This window comes from Toxotes jaculatrix, chromosome 23, assembly GCF_017976425.1.
Source record: "Toxotes jaculatrix isolate fToxJac2 chromosome 23, fToxJac2.pri, whole genome shotgun sequence".
NCBI lineage: Eukaryota > Metazoa > Chordata > Actinopteri > Toxotidae > Toxotes > Toxotes jaculatrix.
In genome coordinates, this window is record NC_054416.1 from 9,318,973 (window position 1) to 9,338,861 (window position 19,889).

Here is a 19,889-nt window from a genome sequence, read left to right on the forward strand (position 1 = left end):
AGCCGCTGTAGCCTGTCACGCAGTATCATTCAGCTCATTGAGAATTTGGATACGGACGCATCACTCGGTAAGTCTTTGGCTTTAAATTTATTTATTTAATTTAACAACAGTGACAGCTGGAGTTTAGTAAACACTGAAACAAATTCACTCGACCTAATTCGAGCTTTTATTATTATGTAACTACAGTCAACCGTAATACGGAAGTAAAGAAATGTTTATTTTGTAAAGAATAGAAGCGTTATAAGCTGTGTTCTCTCTGTAGGCTTTGTTACAGCAGACATGGCAGCAGCTGATGTTATCTTAAACCAGGTGAGTCTGACAGAAAGACTTTGCACTCTTTATTGAGCAGATACTAAAAGAAAATGTAAAAATATGCAACATTATTAGTCCAGTTTAAGTTTGTTCATCTGATACACTTTGGGGCCAAATAATAATAAGCAGCACAGTTGAACTATGAATTTATTGTTTTCTTTGTGTTTCCTCACAGAATGTGGTAGAGAGGGTGACCAGCCTCCCTCTGGTGAGCTCCACCTATGGCCTGGTGTCCAGCGTGTACACCAACACTAAGGACACCCACCCTTACATCAGGACTGTGTGCGAGGCTGCGGAGCAAGGAGTCCGCACCATCACCTCCGTGGCCCTCACCACAGCTTCGCCCATCATGGACAAACTGGAACCTCAGAGTAAGAGCCCCTTCAGTGCAAATTTCACATGACCTGCCATCGTCCATATGTAGACGTGGCTTCAAAGCAAACTGGACTTCAAAACAAAACCCAAGAAACTGAAGTGAAACTGTGAGGATAGTTGTGTGTGGACCATCTGACTCACACAGGCAGAGCAGGAAACAAGAAGTTCAGGTCATGCTGCTGACTCTTACTCATCCTGATCTTTCACCCAGTTTTCCTGTTTACTCATAATCAACTTAAAAAAGCAACAGAAACTCCCAACACAGAATATTAGTACAGTATGATCCAAAGGAACATGTTTTCACTTTTTTCTCATAGCATTTTTCAAATAAATCAACTAACTTTATTATTTGCTTCGTTCTGTTGTTGTCTGCAGTTGCCATTGCCAATGACCTGGCCTGTAAAGGGTTGGACAAGATTGAGAAAACATTGCCAATTCTTCACCAGCCCTCTGAGCAGGTCTGTATTGGATTAACGACAAAGCTAAATTGCACAATGTCGGCTTGCAATTGATGTTAGCTAATCTCCTGAGGGCTCAGCCATGACCTATGTCCTGTCTTTCTCAACTGTTGTCTCCTCATGCAATCATTTTGAAGAAATAAAAATTTTATTTGCCCATGTTTCTGTCCTGGGCCCAGATCGTTTCCAGCGCCAAGGATGTGGTAAACTCGGCCAAAGATGCTGTGACAGGCACAGTGTCCAGCGCCAAGGACACAGTCTCAGACACTCTAACCAGTGTGGTGGAAAAGACTCGGGGCGCGGTGCAGGAGAGGATGGAGAAAACCAAGGCTGTTGTCAGTGGGAGCGTCAGCACAGTGCTGGAAAGCAGAGTGGCCCGGCTGGTCAGCAGTGGAGTGGACACAGCCATCAGTACGTCGGAGAGCCTCGTGGAGCAGTACCTGCCTCTGACGGAGGATGAGCTCGGTGAGCGGAGCCAGAAATTAAAACTGAGCCACACCAGCACCAGTTAAAACCAATGGACCTCAACATATCTGGCTTGCGTAACCCTTTAAATCACATAAATCTACTCCTGACCCCATTTCATAGGTGTGGTTAAAAGCTCAACCAAAAATCTGCATAATACAAATGTATAGTTTTGCTCTTATTCCATAAAAAATCTTGCAACCACCACAGAATATTAATGACTCCTTGTACAGGAATATAACATCTTTTAAAAAGATTTTTTTTAAATTGATTATTTCTGCCTTTGGTTTTAATGAGGCTTGTAAGATTAAGCTTGTTTATCTGTAAGAAGCTGTATCAAGGGTTAGTTATTAAGAGGCAGCTGAAATATGTCGTTGACAGTGGATTAGGTCCAGTTTCTGGGAAAACAGGGCTTATCGGACTATGCTCTTCTGAGAATCTAACTTTGTGTTAGTAGCCTGTTTTTCTCCATCACTAAAGGGGTTGTTGTTTACAGTGAACTGTGGCAGGCGGAAGCATATAATAAACAATCCTGTGCACTGTGTGAGATTATATGGATATCTTTTCAAGAATTGCACAGTGAATAAGGACATTCTTCATGGTTTTAAAGCTTCCAGCTACGTCAACATGCTAAACAGCAACACTGTACCAGTCTGTTGTAGAGTTCTCCACACTTATAGAAAAAAAACGAAGCATTTAAATCCATACTTTCACCCCACAAACCATAAATCAGCAGGATTTTCATGGTTGGAAGGATCACTGACAAAACTGTCGTCAGACTTGTAGAAATCTTGTCATTTGTCCTCAGTTTTAATGGGACATTTCACGTTTCCCTCCCTCATGACAGAGCTGGAGGCAAAAACCGTGAAGGGCTTTGATAAGAAGGAGCTGAGCTACTATGTCCGTCTGGGTTCCCTTTCCACGAAGCTGAGAAAGCGGGCGTACACCGGGGCCGTGGCTAGAATCCATGATGGCAAGCAACGCAGCATGGAATTCATTTCTGAGCTCAACTACACTGTCGATGTGGTGGGTCTTATTTTTCATGAATAATACCAGTGGCGGTTTACACAACTTGCCTTACAATAACAAAAATCTTCTGGACACTTTTCCTTCAGCAGCTGCTCAGTTAAACTGCCATGTCACAATCTTCAAGCTTCATTAGACATCTGCCTCAAAGTGGTTTATAATAAACATTTAGAGTGTTTGTTGTTCCAGATTGAATACAGCAGAAAGAATATCAGCGGCGCTAACCAGGTGGTAAACGACAAGCTGAGCTCTTTGGTGGCCTGGAAGTCCAATGGTCCAAACCAGGAGAACAGTCACGAGGCAGAGGTAAGGAGGTGGAGGGGGGGCACAAGTATGCTGCGAGATAACAGACTGAATGTGTTAAGGAAAGCACAAACAAATGATCCCAGTCTGTTTCCTCTGAGCATGTGGTGTAAATACATAGTTTCTGGGACGGAAATATGTTATCACAGGTTATTTATTTCTGTCCATCCCCTCCACTCAGGTAATTGAGTCTCGCACCCTGGCCCTGGCTCGCTCCCTCACCCAGCAGCTCCAGACCACCTGTCTGGTCCTCGTCTCCAGCCTGCAGGGCCTCCCCAACCACATCCAGCAGGAGGCGCTCTCCCTCAGCCGCTCCGCCACACAGGTCTACGCCAACTTCAGCAAGGCCAAGGTGCTGGGAGACCTGCCAGACAGCATATTAGCCAGCAGCAAAGCACAGCTGGGAAAAATGAAAGATTCCCTTGACAACGTCATGGATTATCTGGTCAACAACACGCCGCTCAACTGGCTGGTAGGTCCCTTCTACCCCCGGATAGCTCCTGAGCCGAACAACGCCCCGGCCTCTGCGGCCAGCAGCACACCAGCTACGTCCTCCGGCTCGCCCTCCACAAAGCCACACATGGAGGAGCCCATGGAGATGGAGATGGAGTCACTACGCTCACAGCAGGAACAGTGACCCATTAACAGCTTTATGTTCCAAGTTTTAAAAATACCTGTGCCTGCTTCAAATCTTTTAACTTTCTGATGTTTAAAATAGTGAAAACTTTAGGATGTAAAGCTTTGATGTTCTGTGTCAAACTCAGTGCAATTTTATACTTTTTTTAAAAATGTAATTTGTGCTGTGATCATGTCTCTTGACAGATTACTCAATTCAGTGCAAATTTAACAGACATTTACAATCCAGTCTCAAAACTTAATCCTGTGCTTATTTCTATATAAACTTTGCTGGAACCAATTACTTGTAGTTACTGAGTCTTTTTCTTCACACGAAAGGCAAAATTTCTTCCAAGTATCTTGTACAGTCACGTAGGATAACACAAATAAGCTTTATTATATTTTTTTAAAATAGGCAGAGTGTAAGTGTTACTTGTGAGAAGTGTTAAACCAAACTTCTAGGAATGAATTCCATAATATTAAAAGTTTTAGATGTAACAAAATCACAGTGAAAATAAAAAAAATAAAATCACATCACAGTGGATGTTCAGGCAGCTTCACTCATCGCTGGCAGCGACTTCGCCTGGACAGATAATCCATCAGACTCTGAAAGTCCAAAATCCAATTTGCAGAAAAATATTACCAGCTGGCACAACGCTAGGTTTCATTTGTTTAGGAATGTATTTCAAAAAGCTTTTGTCGGATCCCTTTTTGAACTAACTGACATTAATAAGTCTCATTTTAAAAAGAGCACTGATTACCGTCAGCTTCTGAATCTGGCACCAGGCCACGTCATCCAGCAAGTCCAGGTTTATGTCGTCCTTGGTCTCTTCGGAAAAGCTGACAGTCTAGTAAGAAGAGACGTCTTGAATCAGATAATATGACTCTGAAATGTCTCCGGGGCTTTATTCAGCTACTTTAAAGTGCACTGTCTTACATGGCCTGGACGAATCTCCTTGCATTAATTTAAATAATGAAACAGCACTACCCCATCGGGGGCTGACACCAAGCATAAAAAGCACTGAGCACTGTACCTGCCCCTGCGCTGTGGTTACAGTGATGTGTGCAGCAGACGCTGCCATTGAACAGTGTAGATCTCCAGCAGAGACGACAGACCTGGGACAGCACGAGAGTCACTCATCATTACCTCTTATTAACAAGATCCCAACAAACTGACCTTAGCGGTGAAAATGTACAAATGCCTAAACCTGAGTTTACGTCTGTTCGGTACGGTCTGGTCATTGGTCTTGGTCACACGGCTTTGAGTTCTCTTGACAGTGACTGTGGAGCCCCTGTAGAAAAATCAGCGGCAATGTTTCCCTGCATAAAGCTCAGCATCCTAAACACACCGCATGCTACTTCACTTCACACCTCAGTCTTACCTAAGGTTTCCAGTGCTGTTACTACCGGCTAACGTTCTGGTCCTTTTTGTTCCGTTTGCTCCCTAAAAAAAAATCAAGAAAAAAAAAAAGATGAACAGAAACACAGAGACAAATAAACACACAGATCATGCTGGTTATAGTGATGCAAGACTTGTGGAGTCCACATCCTGCACTGAGACACTCTATCCATATGAAAGCATAAGATGAGTCTTTCCATGTCACTCAATATAAAAGCTATCATGTTCTTTAAGCGTGCGAACACCACCTACTCCATCACCTACCTTAGAGGTCTTGGATGAGGACCTCTGGACTGGGTTGGACCGACTTGGCGTAGAATCAGTTGATTTTACTACAAAAAATAAAAGTATAGATGATGACTGATAAAGCAATTTCAAACAAGCAGGACTGTGTCAAGATAAACTTTTTTTTTTTATTATAAAGGTAGGTCACCTCTTTTAATGGATGCCCTCTTAAGGGGCTGTTGCATCTCAAGGGACTCGTTCTGCAAAAAGGTGATAATTACACTGGTTATAATAATAACTAAAAAAAATCGAGATGGCAGCAGGTGGGGTATAAACTCACTCAGCTCACCTTCAGGGCAATTGATACCTCACTTGCAGAGATTTTCTCCTCTGACACGCAGGACGGTTTGATTGGTCCGAGAAACATAAAAAAAAAAAATCTAAACAAATGATAAATCTCAGCTTTTAAATTAGTGAATTAAAAAAAAAAGAACTCACCGCTTATTAAATCTCCTATGAGCGTGTTTTGAAGAGAAGGAGGCATCTTCATCAGCTCCACTTTAAAGACTTTGTCAACTGTGGCCAGCATGTTCTCCGTTTTGGCCTCCAGCTCGTTCATGCGCTCTTGCGCTGAAAGGAAAGGAAATCGGCATTTAAGGGGACAAACGGTGTGAGGCTGTGAGCGGATGTCAAACCGGAAACCACCGAACCTTCTTTCTCAAACTGCTGAATGAACAGAGCCAGTCTGCTCTGCCGCATCTCCCGACTCTGCTGCTCTTTAATCTGGGCATTTCCTGCGTTTCTCGTTCGTCTCAAAGGCATTTTGTCCTCCTGTGCTCCCCGAGCTCAGTCTGACTTTAGAACAGCTCCTGTTTCTCTGACACGCACCTGAGACAGCGCGTTTAATTAAGGTATCCATACGCCTGCCAGAAACTCAAGTGACGAGGTTCGCCAGGACCTACATTTCTTGGCGGAATAAAAAAAATAATAATAAAGATTGTACCATACAAACATTATAACTTCTGTACAACATTATAACCACTGTGCTGCTACAGCCTATTTGTCCAAAGTGGTGCGGTGCGACTACTTCGGTGCTCCTGTGCCAAAAACACACTCCTGTTCGGATGAGATGTGCTTTTTGTGCTTCATTTCAAATCCCCGTCAACACAGAGACAAAAAAGAAAACAGACACATTTCATTTTCAATCATTTCACAAATTCATTTATTGCAGCACACTTAAGTGTAGACATTCAATTCCTTTCCACAGGACGGTAAGAGATCATTTAATCTATTGTTAAAGAACAGTCTCTTCTGTACATCCTCTGCCATAAGGAGATCAAAATTTACAAGGTCAGTACAGGGTGCAAACCCTTAAGACAGATTAAAAAGGAAAATAGGGATTGTTAGTCATAAAAATCCTAAGTTACTACACTGTCTGCAATCCAGAAGTCCATAATACAAAAATAAATAATTGAGAATTTCTTTTTGTGTTGGAGAAAAAAAAAAAAAAAAACTACTGAAGGTTGTTAATATTCTAAGGTGGTCTCATCTCGTCCTCACCCGGGGTTAAGGTCAGGTTTTAATCTATGCAGTGCAAATCGAATATTATACAACATCTGTACAAGTCAGCGTCACTCTCCTGCCGTGGGATCATCTACACCCATTTCCCAACAGTTCATCACAGCACTTTACTTTTTTTCTGTTTTCTGTTTCTGTTTCAGCATTTAGTGGAATGTCATGTCGAAGCCCTTTGCAGTATAAAGCCCAAAATGCTACCGTTGTTATTCAAAGCTACTGTGTGTAAACCATAAAAGCCATCCTGTCAGCAAATAATATTCCCATTTAAAAAAAACAAAACAAAACAACAACTTACTGGTTTCATTCTACATTAGAGTAAAGAACAGCCCAAGTAGATGGAAGTTACAGTTCTAATTTATAATAACCATAAGGCATATTAGCTGAACAAGTACAGTGAGCTACTGTTAAAAAAATGCAGATATTAAAAACACAAGTTGGACTGATTACTGTGACACTGAGGCACTGCACCGAGCTGATGTTTGTATTTCCCTGCAAGAGAACGTGTCTTATTTTAACATGTCTGAAGCAGTAGTGTGGCGCACCTTTTCATTTACGACTGATTTTTTTTTTATGATCTCTCTCTCTCTCTCCAAATAGCAGGATGTAATCACACATGGTTGAGTGTTGTTGTAAAGATCAATACTACTTTTTTTAAGACCTGTTTTAATTGCAGGGAATGTGGAATGTTGTCAATCCGTTTTAGTGATTGATGATTAGTGATTGTCATCGACAGTCTTCTCCCGTTTACATGTCTGCTGCCAACACGTATTTACACAGACAGAGAGCGTCACTCTGAACCTGTACATGTACAAAGAAACATTCATTAAGACTTGGATCATACAAAACAGTCAAGGACTTCTTGCCTCCAAAAAACTGTCACCACCGGTTTTCAGATTTACCTCGAGTAAAAAATATTTACAAAAAGACAAGTGGACTTGAGTTACTGTTTCATTTTGTTTTTTTGTTTTTTTTAAGAAAGTGCAGAAAGGAACAGCTGGGGTCTGTACACAGTCTCAGGCAACTCACACTGGTCTATTCTGGGGACAGATTTAAGTAAAGTGTCTCGTAGCCCTTTCCCCACTTTACTTAAATCTGGGGACAGATTTAAGTAAAGTGGGGAAAGGGCTACGAGACAGGGAACTGACGCCTTGATCGCAAACACACACAAACACACACAGCAGATCTGTCCATAGGTCCACACCATGGGGCCAGTCAATACATTCTGTACAGTGATTAATCATTCTATACACCATCTGTAAGGAGACACACCTCCATTTGTCCCAAAAATTCACTGCTGCCGTCCAAGCAGATAACAGAAACAGTCCACTTGTAGGTAACTGCTTGGAAAACCTATGAAATGTTTAACAAGGTAGTAAAAAAGGAAACAACAGCCATGTTCCAAGACAGTGGGAAGAAGAAGAAGTACCATGTTTGGACAATTGGAGGTGTTTAATTACAATTTCTTTTTTTTTTTTTGCTCACACTCCAGGGCCACCAACCGATCCTTCCCTCCTGCTGTTACACGTGAGCAGTCAGATTTTGTATCTTCGCCGCAGGCGTTGGTGATCAGATGAAAGGGGTTCCGAAGCATTTGAGGCACCACTGGACGCTGGGGGTGGGCGGTCGATCGATGTGGTGCACAGACTTGAGCTGCTCGGCGCTCAGTTCGTCATAAGCCAGGCGGTACTCTCTGTCGAAGGCCTCTGCAGGTGTAAAAGAGAGGGAGCGGAGATTCACAATGTTACAACATTTGATAAAATTTAGGAGCAATTTAGGAGCATTTCAGTCTTTTTCTCAACCTTCGGTGTGGTGGCCTTTCACACATTCACTCACCTACGTCAATGTTCTCGCGTCCCAAGGCCACCAGTGAAAGAAACAGTATTTCTCTATAGATACTCCTGAGAGAGAGTCAGAGCACATAAATGAGACAAAAGACACGTTTTCACTGACACTGTATAAATAGAAATGTGCGAAAACACTGCGTGAACAGAAAACAAAGAGAAGTAAAGGGTGACGTGAAAAGAAAGAACAGGGCTGACCTCTGTCGTTTGACCCCCTCCGGGCGCCTCTTGATCTCTCGGATCAACAGGTTGATTGGTCCATAGACGTCGTTGGTCTGGATGTTGCGAACGATTGTGTTGAGGAGGATACGAATCTCCTGGTGGTCTGTTGGAGCCAATGTCCCCTTCTTCTCCACTAGGAAACAACACACACACACATCCTTTAAGCAACTTGTAACTTAGTAAGTAATTTCTATATATATTCATACAGGTATGATTTGTTGTTATTGTCCATTTTATTGCCAATGATAAACATTGTATTTGCACACTAAAGCCACTATGTGTAGAATTTTAAATCATAGGCTTTGGCACCCTCCACTGGTAGTGTTTAAACAAAAACTTCTAGCCTATTAAAATAAGTTGGTCACATACATGAATCACATACATGCTACACACAGTATGTTTAACAGTGTTCTATTTCAAGTGTTTAAAGGGGTCAAACACTATGGTCTGATATGTGTCTTTGTGTGCACACTCACACAAGGTCCTCCACAGCAGGTAGAGGGGATCTCCAGGTTCCTGGTGTAGGTTGATGTTGTCCCACAGGAGCTGGACATATACCTGCTTACTGTCCTGGGACAGTGATGTCAGGGGCAGCTGCAGAAATAAACCCTTTAGTTATATAACTGTCAATATGATACCATTTAACTGAAAGAGAAAAAAAATAAGGACAGTGTGTGGGAGACCTGTATGACAGAGCTATACAAATGAGAAAGCCTACAATGATGATAGATGGCATATTAAGTCTCTAACCTGTACTCCGTTGTTGCAGTGTTCAGAGGTGAGAATGAGACCAGGTAAGTGAGTGGGCAGGTCCAAGCGACGGAAATACCACACCAGGTTCCAGAAGATGATGGGGTGCTGGTTGAGGAACTTGTGGGTGTAGATCACCTGGAAGGACAAAGACAAGTTGGACTTACAGGGGAACAACTTTACCGGGATTCTGAGTCGTGTTCAAAGCTATAAAGCAGAATATGTGTATATTGTGAGGACTTTACCTGATCCCCCTCATTCTCCAACAGGGTCTCCAGCTCCTTGCGCAGCACCAAGGGGCTGAGGTAAGGGACAGACACAGGCTTGGGGTTTGGCCGTTTGGTCCCCATCCCATCCTGACAATCACACACACACTGCATTTGTCAATTCACTGCATTTATATAAAGTATTTAAGAGTGATAGGGTTCATTTGCAATAGCATGTAGCACTGACCGAAACCTCTTGCAGGCTGCAGGGCAGGCTGGTTGTGGAGACACCATGTCCAGGTCTCTGTAAGTAGTCCAGGCTCTGCAGTGGACCTCCCACGCTGTTGCTGCGTGTCAGTGACGTCCCAGTGCATCTCTGCTGCTTCCCCGCCGCGTGGTGCTCCAGTAGACCCAGAGGGTCTGACTGCACCGGCTCTGGAATCAGACTAGAAACACAAAAGGCAAAGAGGAGTCAGGAAAACGTGGCGGGCAGATATTAAGCTTTGTGGATACTCTGTGAGTGGATTCCTGGAGGGTGGTGTAACGAGGCGCACAGAAGTGATTTCCATGAAGCTGTACCTCTTATGTGTTCCAGGACGATTATCTGGAGTCTCCCTGGGTTCTTCTTCAGGGAACGTGATAAGGTCTGGTGTCTTAATGTCGGCTGAACTGCTGGCTGTGGGCTGGTTACTGGTGCTGTGGATGCTGTCTCCTGAGGCACTGGGATTCACATAGAACCTGAAAGGGAAAAATACAAAATATAGTTCACTGAATTTATTCCATCACTTTAAAATAAGGACTGGGGAATGACAGCACATCTTGTAGAAAATAAAGAGAACATATTCCTACCCGCTCATTGTGCGAAAGTCATGAAACTCGATGTGCATAAAGGGAAGGAAGGCTGTGCGACAGAAAGGACAGTTGGTATTTAGGTTGGAGTCGTCAGCCGTCCAGCCCGCCATGATCTCCTCATCATACACGAGAGCTTCACAGGAGCGGCACTGCGAGCAACTCGACATCAGCACCTGTAAGCAGGGAGACATAACCTCCCAGTTACTCATATGACACGTTGGCAGAGAAAGCTTGGCGGCACCACAGTTACTGGTTGTGTGTTAGGTCTGACCTCCAATGCACAGCTTTGGTAGATGCTGGAGGACGAAGCGTGATGTGAGGAGCCCTGCTCAGAGTCGGGACCCCTGCCTGCTCGTCCTGGGGTTGGATCTGCAGATGAAGACAAACTCAGCTGATTCCATATGTTCTACTGGAAACACCTCATTAGGCCCAGCTCTCCCTCTTCTCTCATATATTTACACCAGGGAGTGTGTGCTTACGTGTCTGGTGGGTCCCTCGGCCTGTGTCACTGCTGCCACTGCTGCTGCCCAGGCTGGTGCAGCTCTGGTTCAAGCCATTGGCCACCAAACCCGGGATGGCCCCTCTTTCAGGACTCTCATCTATGTCATGTGCAGCCAACATGTGTTCATCCAGACGTGCTGGGAAGCCACCGGCACCCTGAGCTTGTTCATCCTGCAGAGTAAAGTCAGACAGAGCATTTGTTTTAAGTCAAGTAGGTAAAAAGTGAAATAAAGATCAGGGAACACACAGCAATCAATCACAGCAGCTGAGAAAATCAAGGCAGAAAAACATGTTTTAAATATCTGGATTCATCCTTTAAAGGCACTGACCTCATCATCTGAGTAGGAGTAAGCTGATGCCACTGCCCCCCACACTTTGCTGGCTACATTTGCCGCCTGCTTCATGCCAGACTTCAGCACATCAATTTTAGGTCCTGACAACAGCGTGTCCATCTTGATGCCTGATATGGAGTTTATGACTGAGCCCAGAGACCCTCCCTGTGAGGACTTGACCAGCGCCGTCAGCGAGGACGACCTAGCACCTGGGCTAGCCGTAGTGCTGGCCGGGGGCTTTGACTTTGCAGCAAATGTCTTGGAGCGAGTCACGGTGCTGGGGCTCCGTTTGGGGGTGTCGCCCGGAGAGTCAGTTGGAGTTTTGACGGGAGGCACAGGAAGGCTAGACCTGCGCTCCATAGTCTGTTTGGACTGTGGGGTGTCAGTGGAGTCTACCTGGGACTGCTGGAGCTCCATGCTGGAGGACTTGACCCCTAGAGGGCTGCGCAGGCTCATGTACATCTCGATCTCCTCGGCCAGGTTGCGGGACACCACAGCAGGCATTGGGCGTGGTGGCTCCTGGCTGGTAACAGAGGCTGACTCTTCGGTCTCTGACACCAGGAGGGAAAGCGGGTCAGCACCCACCTCCACATCTGCCCTCTCCAAAGTTGCTCCTCGCCCCCCGGACTCATCCTCATGTGCTTCAGTTTCCTTCCCCTCTTGTGTTTCACTTGTCACCTCAGTCCCCTCCTCATCTTTATCATCTCCTTTCCCTTTTTCTGGTGCTGCTGGCACCTCTTCCACTGGCAGCTTCCCAAGTATCAAGCCCTGATCATCTTCGGGCTCTTCCTCCAGATCTTTAAATAGTGCTTTGGACACACTGCTGGGGGGTGGACTTTGGCCAGCAGAGAGCGCTGCAGTCAGGATACGAGCATCGGCGCCCATCTGGCTGGCCATGTGGTCCACGCCTTTCTCTAGGAGCATTCCAGCACGAGTCTCAGCACTGAAGCTACAGCTGCGCTCAGAAAAGGATTTCTGCCGCTGCTGCTGAGGCTGGTTGGCTACATCCCCTGATGCCAGAGAGGCATCATCATCAGGGAGAGACACATTATCGTTCTTGCTGTGTCTCCTGAACAGCTTCCCTGGACCTGTGGAATATGTACATAGGTTTGAGAATGTCCCATTTAACTCGGGTTGCATCAATTAAACGTATAATTGAATAATTTAAGTTTAAAGTCTTTTTTTTTTATTTAAGATGAAAGGCTTCATCTCCCTCCTCACCTGTTTCACCATCAAAGCTCCCTGTGGACAGCTTCACAATACTCGGGACAGGTGAGGGCACATCAACAGGACTGGGGGGTTCTGCTACTGCTACTGCACTGTCCACTGAGCCAGCAATGTCGCCTCCTGGTGACACGTAGGAATACACAGTCAACATCTGTGTGCAAGAAGGAAATGGGGTATTCACACACACGGAACACATGAGAATGGAAGGAGCTTCTTACCATTACGCTGTGCTTTGGTATTGTTCCTCTCTTCAGTGGAAAGGACAGCTGTGTGTGAAGGCTCTGCCAGCTCCTGGTGCAACTCATCCTTGGAGCCGTAGCCTTGATCAGATTGCCTTCCTGTGGATCACAAAATCACACAAACCATGCTGAAATAAAATATATAAATATACATATATATGTATTTTTATCACTGGATTAAACTGTGAATGGTCAGAGCTTTGAAAACAATCCAGCTCTGTGATTTCTGACTATCAGGTTTTAGAGTTTGAGACCTGCAGCTGTGGGAAGTCAGTACCTGTACTACAGTGGTTGTCTGTTGTGTCTTCCATCCCGTGGCCGTGGGCAAACAGGTTATGCTCTTCACCGTTAACCTCGTTGGAGCTGTCAGCACTTCCATGACTCAGACGGTCAGCATCAGTGACTGCCGATCCTCCTATTGACGCAGCTAGAGAAGGAAGCAGAAAGAAAAAAAATGAGTAAAAAATAATTAACAAAAAAAAAAAAAACACCTATCATATTGTATTTTCCATTCCCACCTGTGGGGGTGGGTCCCTTCGTGGAAGTTGTTCGGTCCACAGCGTGCTTGAACTGGGCCACACCTCGAAGCACATTACGAAGCTTGGTCCACATAAAGAGGCCGCTGCGGTTTCGGCTTGGCCATGGGCTCTCTAAGACAGCCTGCAGAGGGAACAGATTTCCAGATGAGGACCTGAGCTGCTAAATATTCATCTGTTGGTAGTTTTCTGCTTCAAGATTATATAAAAGTGTTTGCGATATATGACCTTGTTGTAATATCCATATGTGATGGCGTTGGGATGTACTCCAGCTTTCTTCATCTCAACCAGGACTCGCACGGCCATAACAGGAAGACCCCACACACCACAGAGCTGCATTACCACTCTGTAACACACCTAAAGCCAGAGAGATGGAAACACTGACATTAGTTAGACATGGCTTTGGAAAGGCACGGTTCACAATAATTATTATCACAGCATGAGACAATGAAGTTTGTACGTGCAAACTAAGAAAAACACTGGATTTGATTAGTGATAGTCTACCAGCACATAATCTGACCGTACCTCATCCAGCACCTCCACCTCAGTGGTCCTCATCTTCAGCAGGACGTTGTACGCCTGCTGCATGGCACGGCTCTTAGACTTGGCCAGTCGCACGCCTGCTGGCAGGCAGATGAACCACAGGCTGTAGCAGTGGCTGAACAGACAGCGGGCCCACAGCGGAGGGTTGGAGTAGAAACGCTTTGCCATTTTGTAGGCGAGCTTGATCTCCTGTTGGATGAAGGAAGTATGACAGACGCACAAGATGATGGTGGATGAGAAGCACGGTAAGTTCAATTTACCAGGAACAGAGTACTGCTGCCACTTCTCCTGAATGTGACTGTGTGGATATATACACACCTGCTTTGTCCTCTTTGCCAGTAATGCAGGGCTGCTGGACAAACTGGCCCCTGCTGCTCTGCTGCTAAGTGCTGGTCGTAACACTCTTGGACGGTCGAACAGCTCTATCTGCAATCTGGGGAAACCTTTATAGCTGGAGGATGAGAGACACGATTGTTTCAAAATTAAGAGGAAAATACAGAAACAAAATATATCCACAAGGTGTAGCTATGAGTGTGGTCACACACTCTTTCTATTTTTATTTACTGAAGTTTTCATAACCTACAGTTTAAACAGACTTACGTGTATCGAGTAGCGGGCTCAGGTCCATCGTCGGCTGGAGGTTCAGGGGGCATTACAAACACTGTGTGCTCACTCTTCTGAGACTCATCCAGCTCCAGAAGTCTTGTGTCCTCGGATGATTCTCCTTCAACCTGCAGAGAGAATCACATCCAGAGCTTTAGTGACACTGAAAACTATGTCATGATTTTACAAACGGCACACACTACAGGTCATTTCCATGTTACACTTCTCTAATTAGGACATAATCCAAGTTTATTTGAATGTGGTTAGGAGTTAAGGACAGAAGAAGCAGGAAGAAGCAGGAAACTTGCCCCATGGTGAACACATTTATCAAAGGGAGAAAATGGTTAATAAATAATTTCCCTTTTAATGTTAATCACAAATATAAAAAAAGCAAGGTGCAAGGAAATCTGATTACAGTGTAAGCCATTACCTTTGTGCCCTTGTCGGAGATTTTATCAGAGGGAAAAAGCTGCAAAAAGAGGATATAAAGCAAAGAGGAAAGAATGAATCAGAGGAAATTATGGCTTCCTCAGTCTCCCAGCAGACAAATATTATTTTGCCAATAAAACAAAGGCTTGTTCATGGAAAGAAACCTGCAGAGGAAGAAACAACACAAAACATCATGAAACCAGCGCGCAATGTGTACTTAAGCGAGACCAGACTGACGCGGGGTTGGTAATCACCTTCTCCACACAATCGTCAAAAAAGGCCAAACCGGTGTCCTTGTCGCTGACAAAGGTGCACTCCTCGATGAAGCGGATGAATATCTGCGTCTTGGTGAGCTGGGAGTAGAACTTCTGGTGGGCACGGTCTCTGCTTTTGAGAAACCCTGCGGGAAAGAAAAGGAAGTTTGTGATGTTATTTCTCAAGTTCGAACTGAAAGCCAGAGTTATTCTTCATTTTGAAATTAAATAATATAAAGAAGCTGAGGGATTTTATCAACGTATTCACTTCAAAGAGAAAAGATTTGTATTCGAGTGTTCTCCTTTAGGGTTTGTGTATATTTATTATCCCTCTGTGACCTTTGTCAATCAATCAATGTGCAGCTATTTGGAAGAGTGCTGCTAAATGGAAATGAGGACCAATTTCCCGGCAACAAGCATGAATGATCTCTTATTATAGCCGATGGGAATGGTGATTGATCTTTAAAAACAATTAGGTTGAGAAATAGTTGAGACTCTTGAAATAGAGATGCCAATAAAATTAAACATTAGGTAAGGTTATCTGAATTAAGGCTGTAAATTATGCATCAGTTACCAAACTATCAGCAAATCCAGCAATCCAAAATCTCACACATTATCTAAAGGACTTTTATTCTCATAAAATAACTGTCAATCAAGCTGTCAATCACCGGTGTTTACCTTGTAGGTCATAAAGAGAGTCTGCAGCTGTGGTCTTTTCCGAAGGCGCCTGTGTGATGGGTTTGAGGTAGGAGCGGTAGCCCTTCAGGATGGAGGCCATGAAGCGTAGAAAGGCCTCCTGGATTTCCATCTCCAGGGCCGTCTTCTTCTTGTGCCAGGTGAAGTCTGCTTCGATGGGGGTCATGTCCACTGCTGAGCCCTCCTGTGCTGTTTGACGCATTGAAACTGAAAAAAGTTTAATAACCTTTAATAACCTAATAACCTTTTACTACATTCTGTCAATCCATAAATAACTACAGGGGCTGAACAAACTATCATATGCACCAATTCTGTTTCATCTTTTAAACAAGAGCTAAGAATCTTCCCACTTTAAGAAGACATAAGATGTTGTGTGTACCAGTGCCCAGCTGGTGGTGCAAGTTGCTCAGTGAGCTGATGAGGCTCTTGCAGGGCTTTTTTGGGAGGTTCTTCCAGTTGTTGTGTCTCTTGTCGTCAGACCTGTAACGTACAACTTGTTTAGCTGGGACTAACAGAAGAGCTGTACAAAAAAATGCAATGTGCTCTAAGTTTAACAAATGTTTTGCTGCAATATTTGAGACAGCTTTTCAACACCAAAGTACATGGCTGATAGTGACATGGGTTTCAGTATCAAAGTACAGCGTACAGGTAGATAGTGTTGGTATCCAGATCCACACAGACGACATCTGGCGGGGGGTCGTAAAGGTCAAAGTAGCGGGAGTCCACACCGACTATGAATGGACAAGGAGCATTGAGGACGCCTGCTAGAGAGAGTGGGCACAGGGGGATGTATGGACACTGCCACTGGAAGGGGAAGATCATCTGAGGAGGAACAAGACAGAGAAACAGGATTACTAAAATAAAGCAGTAAATGTTTTTGGGCTTTTGAATTGAAGGGGATTTCTGGGTATTGTGACTTCCTGTGTAAAGTTCAATCGTGTTCACAGAGGCGAAGAATTGACAGCTAAAAAATAAGAAAAGATAAGATAACTTTATTGATCCCACAGCGTGGGGAAATTTACTTGTTGCTTTAATTGTAGAGTGACAGATATGATTATGTACTGTACTGATATGAACTGTAATGACTGAAAGTGTATTCTCATGTATCTTAATATCTACATGGTATAAGAATGAAGATAATTATCTTAATAGAAAAGATTCAGTGGCTCATTCTCATTCTTGATAGTGATTCCGCTGAATATTTTCACGTATGACTGAACCCATATGGTGCAGCCTACTCACAGCCACCACGGCCTCGGCCACTCCAGTCAGCACAGCGGGCCGGAGCGAGTGCAGCAGGATCTTGCTCTCCAGGAGAACAAAGTGCAGCAGTGTGGCGCAGTTCTCTGAGCCCAGATTCATCAGCAGAGTGCCGTAGTCTGCCCCACTGACAGGGAGGGAGAGCACAGAGGAGACGGATGAGTTCATGAGTTCAGGAAAAGAATGGAAAACAACATGGAAGGCAAGGGATGGGAGGAATTTGGGCGAAATGAGTTGTTTGAATTGGTGGTGTTAAGTTTTATATAGTGTAGTCTATATAACTAGGCCTTGTAACTGGAGTGAGACATGAGTTATGTAAAGAAAAACAAGTGAACAAGGAAAAGGAAAAACTTAGTTTATATGCTATTTATAGCTGTAAAAATAACAGTTTCACCTTCCAATGTATCCAGTAACCCAACGGGTAAACCTGCTTTGTGACGCTTACAATGACGAATTTCTCCTAATTCAATTGGACAGTCATTTCTAAGGATGCACAGCAGTTTTTAATGCTATTAAAACCACATTGTTGTTAACATCCCATTAAATGTAATTTGGTCAGTGTTGCCAAGAGTCTACTTGATCCACTTTCTTTTTGCTAATGGAGTCTTCTTGTGTTTGCTGGGCTGTCACGTTGTCTGAGACTTTTTCAGAACCTAATATGACCATCATGAAAGGCTCTGTAATTGAGACAAAATTCATTTCCTTTTTTATGGTGTCTTTCTGTCTAATCCTTTAAATTCAAATTATAGTCACAAAGGCAGCAACAGCAGTGGGTCACATTAAGTTGGTAGTTTTAATAAAGACAAAGCAGTCACCATTTTTGTGAGTCTTTGAGGTTTCATGTAAGGCAGCCTAAAAAAGAGTCATTGCTTGAATGGCTTGTATCAGTAGCAAAACATGGCAAAGTCTCAACAATTAAAATGGCCATGGCTGTTTTCAATACAGTGGTCTTTTTATCCAAGTCTGCTCACCTGTAAGGAATATGCATTAAAAGGCAAGAGCTACTTTTAGCCTGAATGGAAACAAAACTAAGTATAAAGCATCTATGTTTGAAAAGGGACCAAGTAACAGAACATATTAGCACTGCAGCAGCCACTGTACCTGAGGGGTAAAGGTGTGCACACAGGCTGGGAGAGGATTAAGGTGTCATGTGCCGAGAGCTGATGGAGAAATTCGATAAATTCATTAATAAAAACATAAGTAAAGGTCTATTTTTGATTGTCAATTATAAACCATGAAAGACGGGAAAAATCTCACCTGGACCAAGATTCTGGGCCTTTGAGGGGAAGGAAATGACACGTTGTGCATGAAGTGTGAGATGTGCCTGTTAAGAGAAATATACAAACACAATTTTAAAAAAAAGGTAAACAAAATGTTGTCAGATGTCTCTTTTCTGACATATGCAGCAACTACTTCTTACTTCTCAATAGGCAGTGGGTGTGGGCCTGAGACAGATAGTTTGTAGATGAACATCAGGAACTTGCGGAAGGACGCGAAGAAGGGCCAGCGTGAGAGCAGACAGATGCATTTGTTGGTGTTCACAGGCCGATTGGTGATCATCTTCTTCTCCACCGTGGTCAGCAGGCCCAGCTGGATCTTCTGCTTCTCGCTCAACAAATCCACTGAATATGGCTCATAGAATTGGATGGCTGATCCATACACCTGCAACCAGAGACGGACATTTTCATCGTTTGGTTTCGGTTCAAGGAGTACATCATTCAGCAGCTTGTTCTTGTGAGCTGTGTTTTACCTTTTCACCACTTGAGATGGTTAAGACAAACGTGGAGAAGACAGGCAGAGGATCACGTGTGTTTGGTGCCCAACACTCGATCTTGGCACCCATAGGCAAACAAAACAGAGGGACCGATTCGGATAGAGGAAAAGACTCATAGTCCTCTTCTGGGTAACGAAAGATGAGACCTGGAGAGTAAGGGAAAACATGAATATGAACTCAAGGATTATACTGATGTAGTAATGCAGCACCATCGAACAACATACGTCTCAAAGTCTGAAAGTTTATGTGCTTGTTTACCAACCAGGTACCATAGCAACTCAGACTAACAGATAGTCAACAACTCTCCCTTTATTTCTCTGCAAGACTTCTTCATAAGAGGGTCTAAGAAAGTGGAGATCAGTATTTTCCAGTTGAGATGAAAATCAGTCAGCAGTCAGTATTCTCTGCTTTCATCTACAGGGAATAACTATTCTGCTCCTCAGTGTAACTTGTTTGGTTGTTTGGTGTTGATGCCGCTCTGACAAGACACCAACATTCTTATGTGAACATGCGCATACCCAAACAAGCCTGCAGACATACAGACAGTGGGTGTGGCAGGAAGTGCCGTTGTCTGAGATGAATAAACAGTCGCTTCACAGGAAAAAGGCCGGCCAAAAAGATAAAGCCGGCATGTGTGTCCGCATGGGTGTGCGCGTGTGCACACATTCATATGAGCATTGATTGTAGACGTGTAACACAATGAGCTATTCCAAAGGCCAAGTCGTTCAGGAAGCATTCAGTCAGTCAGTGAAAATGCCACACAACGGTTAAGAAATGTCAGCTGCAATAAACTATTATGATCTACTGCATGATCACAGGCACACACCGAGGGTGCCGCTCGCTTGGTATTTGAGACAAAAACATAACT

The 19,889-nt window shown here is 44.0% G+C and overlaps 3 protein-coding genes across 4 annotated transcripts in view; 1 reads left to right on the forward strand and 2 right to left on the reverse strand.

Annotated features, from left to right (window-relative positions):
* Positions 1-3,855, forward strand: plin2 (perilipin 2). Its single transcript, XM_041031862.1, has 8 exons — positions 1-67; positions 263-309; positions 488-683; positions 1,063-1,145; positions 1,325-1,610; positions 2,458-2,636; positions 2,826-2,942; positions 3,121-3,855. The coding sequence occupies exons 2-8, from the start codon at positions 280-282 to the stop codon at positions 3,574-3,576; spliced, it is 1,347 nt and encodes a 448-aa protein (XP_040887796.1). The 5' UTR covers positions 1-67; positions 263-279; the 3' UTR covers positions 3,577-3,855.
* Positions 3,856-3,888: 33 nt separating this feature from the next.
* Positions 3,889-6,000, reverse strand: cdca9 (cell division cycle associated 9). The gene is made up of 10 exons (XM_041031863.1): positions 5,889-6,000; positions 5,677-5,808; positions 5,528-5,568; positions 5,387-5,438; positions 5,218-5,285; positions 4,937-4,998; positions 4,763-4,846; positions 4,589-4,670; positions 4,316-4,402; positions 3,889-4,160 (listed from the first exon to the last, which is right to left on the reverse strand). The coding sequence occupies exons 1-10, from the start codon at positions 5,998-6,000 to the stop codon at positions 4,116-4,118; spliced, it is 765 nt and encodes a 254-aa protein (XP_040887797.1). The 3' UTR covers positions 3,889-4,115.
* Positions 6,001-8,215: 2,215 nt separating this feature from the next.
* dennd4c (DENN/MADD domain containing 4C) overlaps positions 8,216-19,889 on the reverse strand; it is a 28,343-nt gene continuing 16,669 nt past the window's right edge. Inside the window, exons 5-34 of one of the 2 annotated variants that reach the window (XM_041031860.1) lie at positions 18,998-19,167; positions 18,668-18,909; positions 18,505-18,571; positions 18,349-18,407; positions 17,230-17,374; positions 16,634-16,809; positions 16,367-16,467; positions 15,970-16,194; positions 15,292-15,437; positions 15,039-15,077; positions 14,606-14,736; positions 14,324-14,456; positions 13,988-14,194; positions 13,691-13,819; positions 13,445-13,586; positions 13,204-13,353; positions 12,906-13,025; positions 12,682-12,807; positions 11,458-12,548; positions 11,107-11,299; positions 10,899-10,996; positions 10,625-10,800; positions 10,355-10,513; positions 10,023-10,221; positions 9,815-9,925; positions 9,570-9,707; positions 9,296-9,413; positions 8,796-8,952; positions 8,590-8,654; positions 8,216-8,459 (exon numbers count right to left, since the gene is read on the reverse strand). In XM_041031860.1, coding sequence (XP_040887794.1) covers positions 8,323-8,459; positions 8,590-8,654; positions 8,796-8,952; positions 9,296-9,413; positions 9,570-9,707; positions 9,815-9,925; positions 10,023-10,221; positions 10,355-10,513; positions 10,625-10,800; positions 10,899-10,996; positions 11,107-11,299; positions 11,458-12,548; positions 12,682-12,807; positions 12,906-13,025; positions 13,204-13,353; positions 13,445-13,586; positions 13,691-13,819; positions 13,988-14,194; positions 14,324-14,456; positions 14,606-14,736; positions 15,039-15,077; positions 15,292-15,437; positions 15,970-16,194; positions 16,367-16,467; positions 16,634-16,809; positions 17,230-17,374; positions 18,349-18,407; positions 18,505-18,571; positions 18,668-18,909; positions 18,998-19,167 — 5,150 coding nt within the window. In that variant the 3' untranslated portion in view covers positions 8,216-8,322. The remainder of the gene's footprint in view (positions 8,460-8,589; positions 8,655-8,795; positions 8,953-9,295; positions 9,414-9,569; positions 9,708-9,814; positions 9,926-10,022; positions 10,222-10,354; positions 10,514-10,624; positions 10,801-10,898; positions 10,997-11,106; positions 11,300-11,457; positions 12,549-12,681; positions 12,808-12,905; positions 13,026-13,203; positions 13,354-13,444; positions 13,587-13,690; positions 13,820-13,987; positions 14,195-14,323; positions 14,457-14,605; positions 14,737-15,038; positions 15,078-15,291; positions 15,438-15,969; positions 16,195-16,366; positions 16,468-16,633; positions 16,810-17,229; positions 17,375-18,348; positions 18,408-18,504; positions 18,572-18,667; positions 18,910-18,997; positions 19,168-19,889) is intronic. The other variant, XM_041031861.1, reaches the window with a different exon arrangement.

Coding starts and splice junctions, on each gene's coding strand:
- cdca9 (XM_041031863.1), bottom strand. CDS start 6,000: ATGCCTTTGAGACGAACGAGAAACGCAGGAAATGCCCAGATTAAAGAG. Junction 5,569..5,676: donor CATAGGAGATTTAATAAGCG/GTGAGTTCTTTT, acceptor CCTGCGTGTCAG/AGGAGAAAATCTCTGCAAGT. Junction 4,847..4,936: donor AACAGCACTGGAAACCTTAG/GTAAGACTGAGG, acceptor ATTTTTCTACAG/GGGCTCCACAGTCACTGTCA.
- plin2 (XM_041031862.1), top strand. CDS start 280: ATGGCAGCAGCTGATGTTATCTTAAACCAG. Junction 1,611..2,457: donor TCTGACGGAGGATGAGCTCG/GTGAGCGGAGCC, acceptor CCCTCATGACAG/AGCTGGAGGCAAAAACCGTG. Junction 2,943..3,120: donor AGAACAGTCACGAGGCAGAG/GTAAGGAGGTGG, acceptor CCCTCCACTCAG/GTAATTGAGTCTCGCACCCT.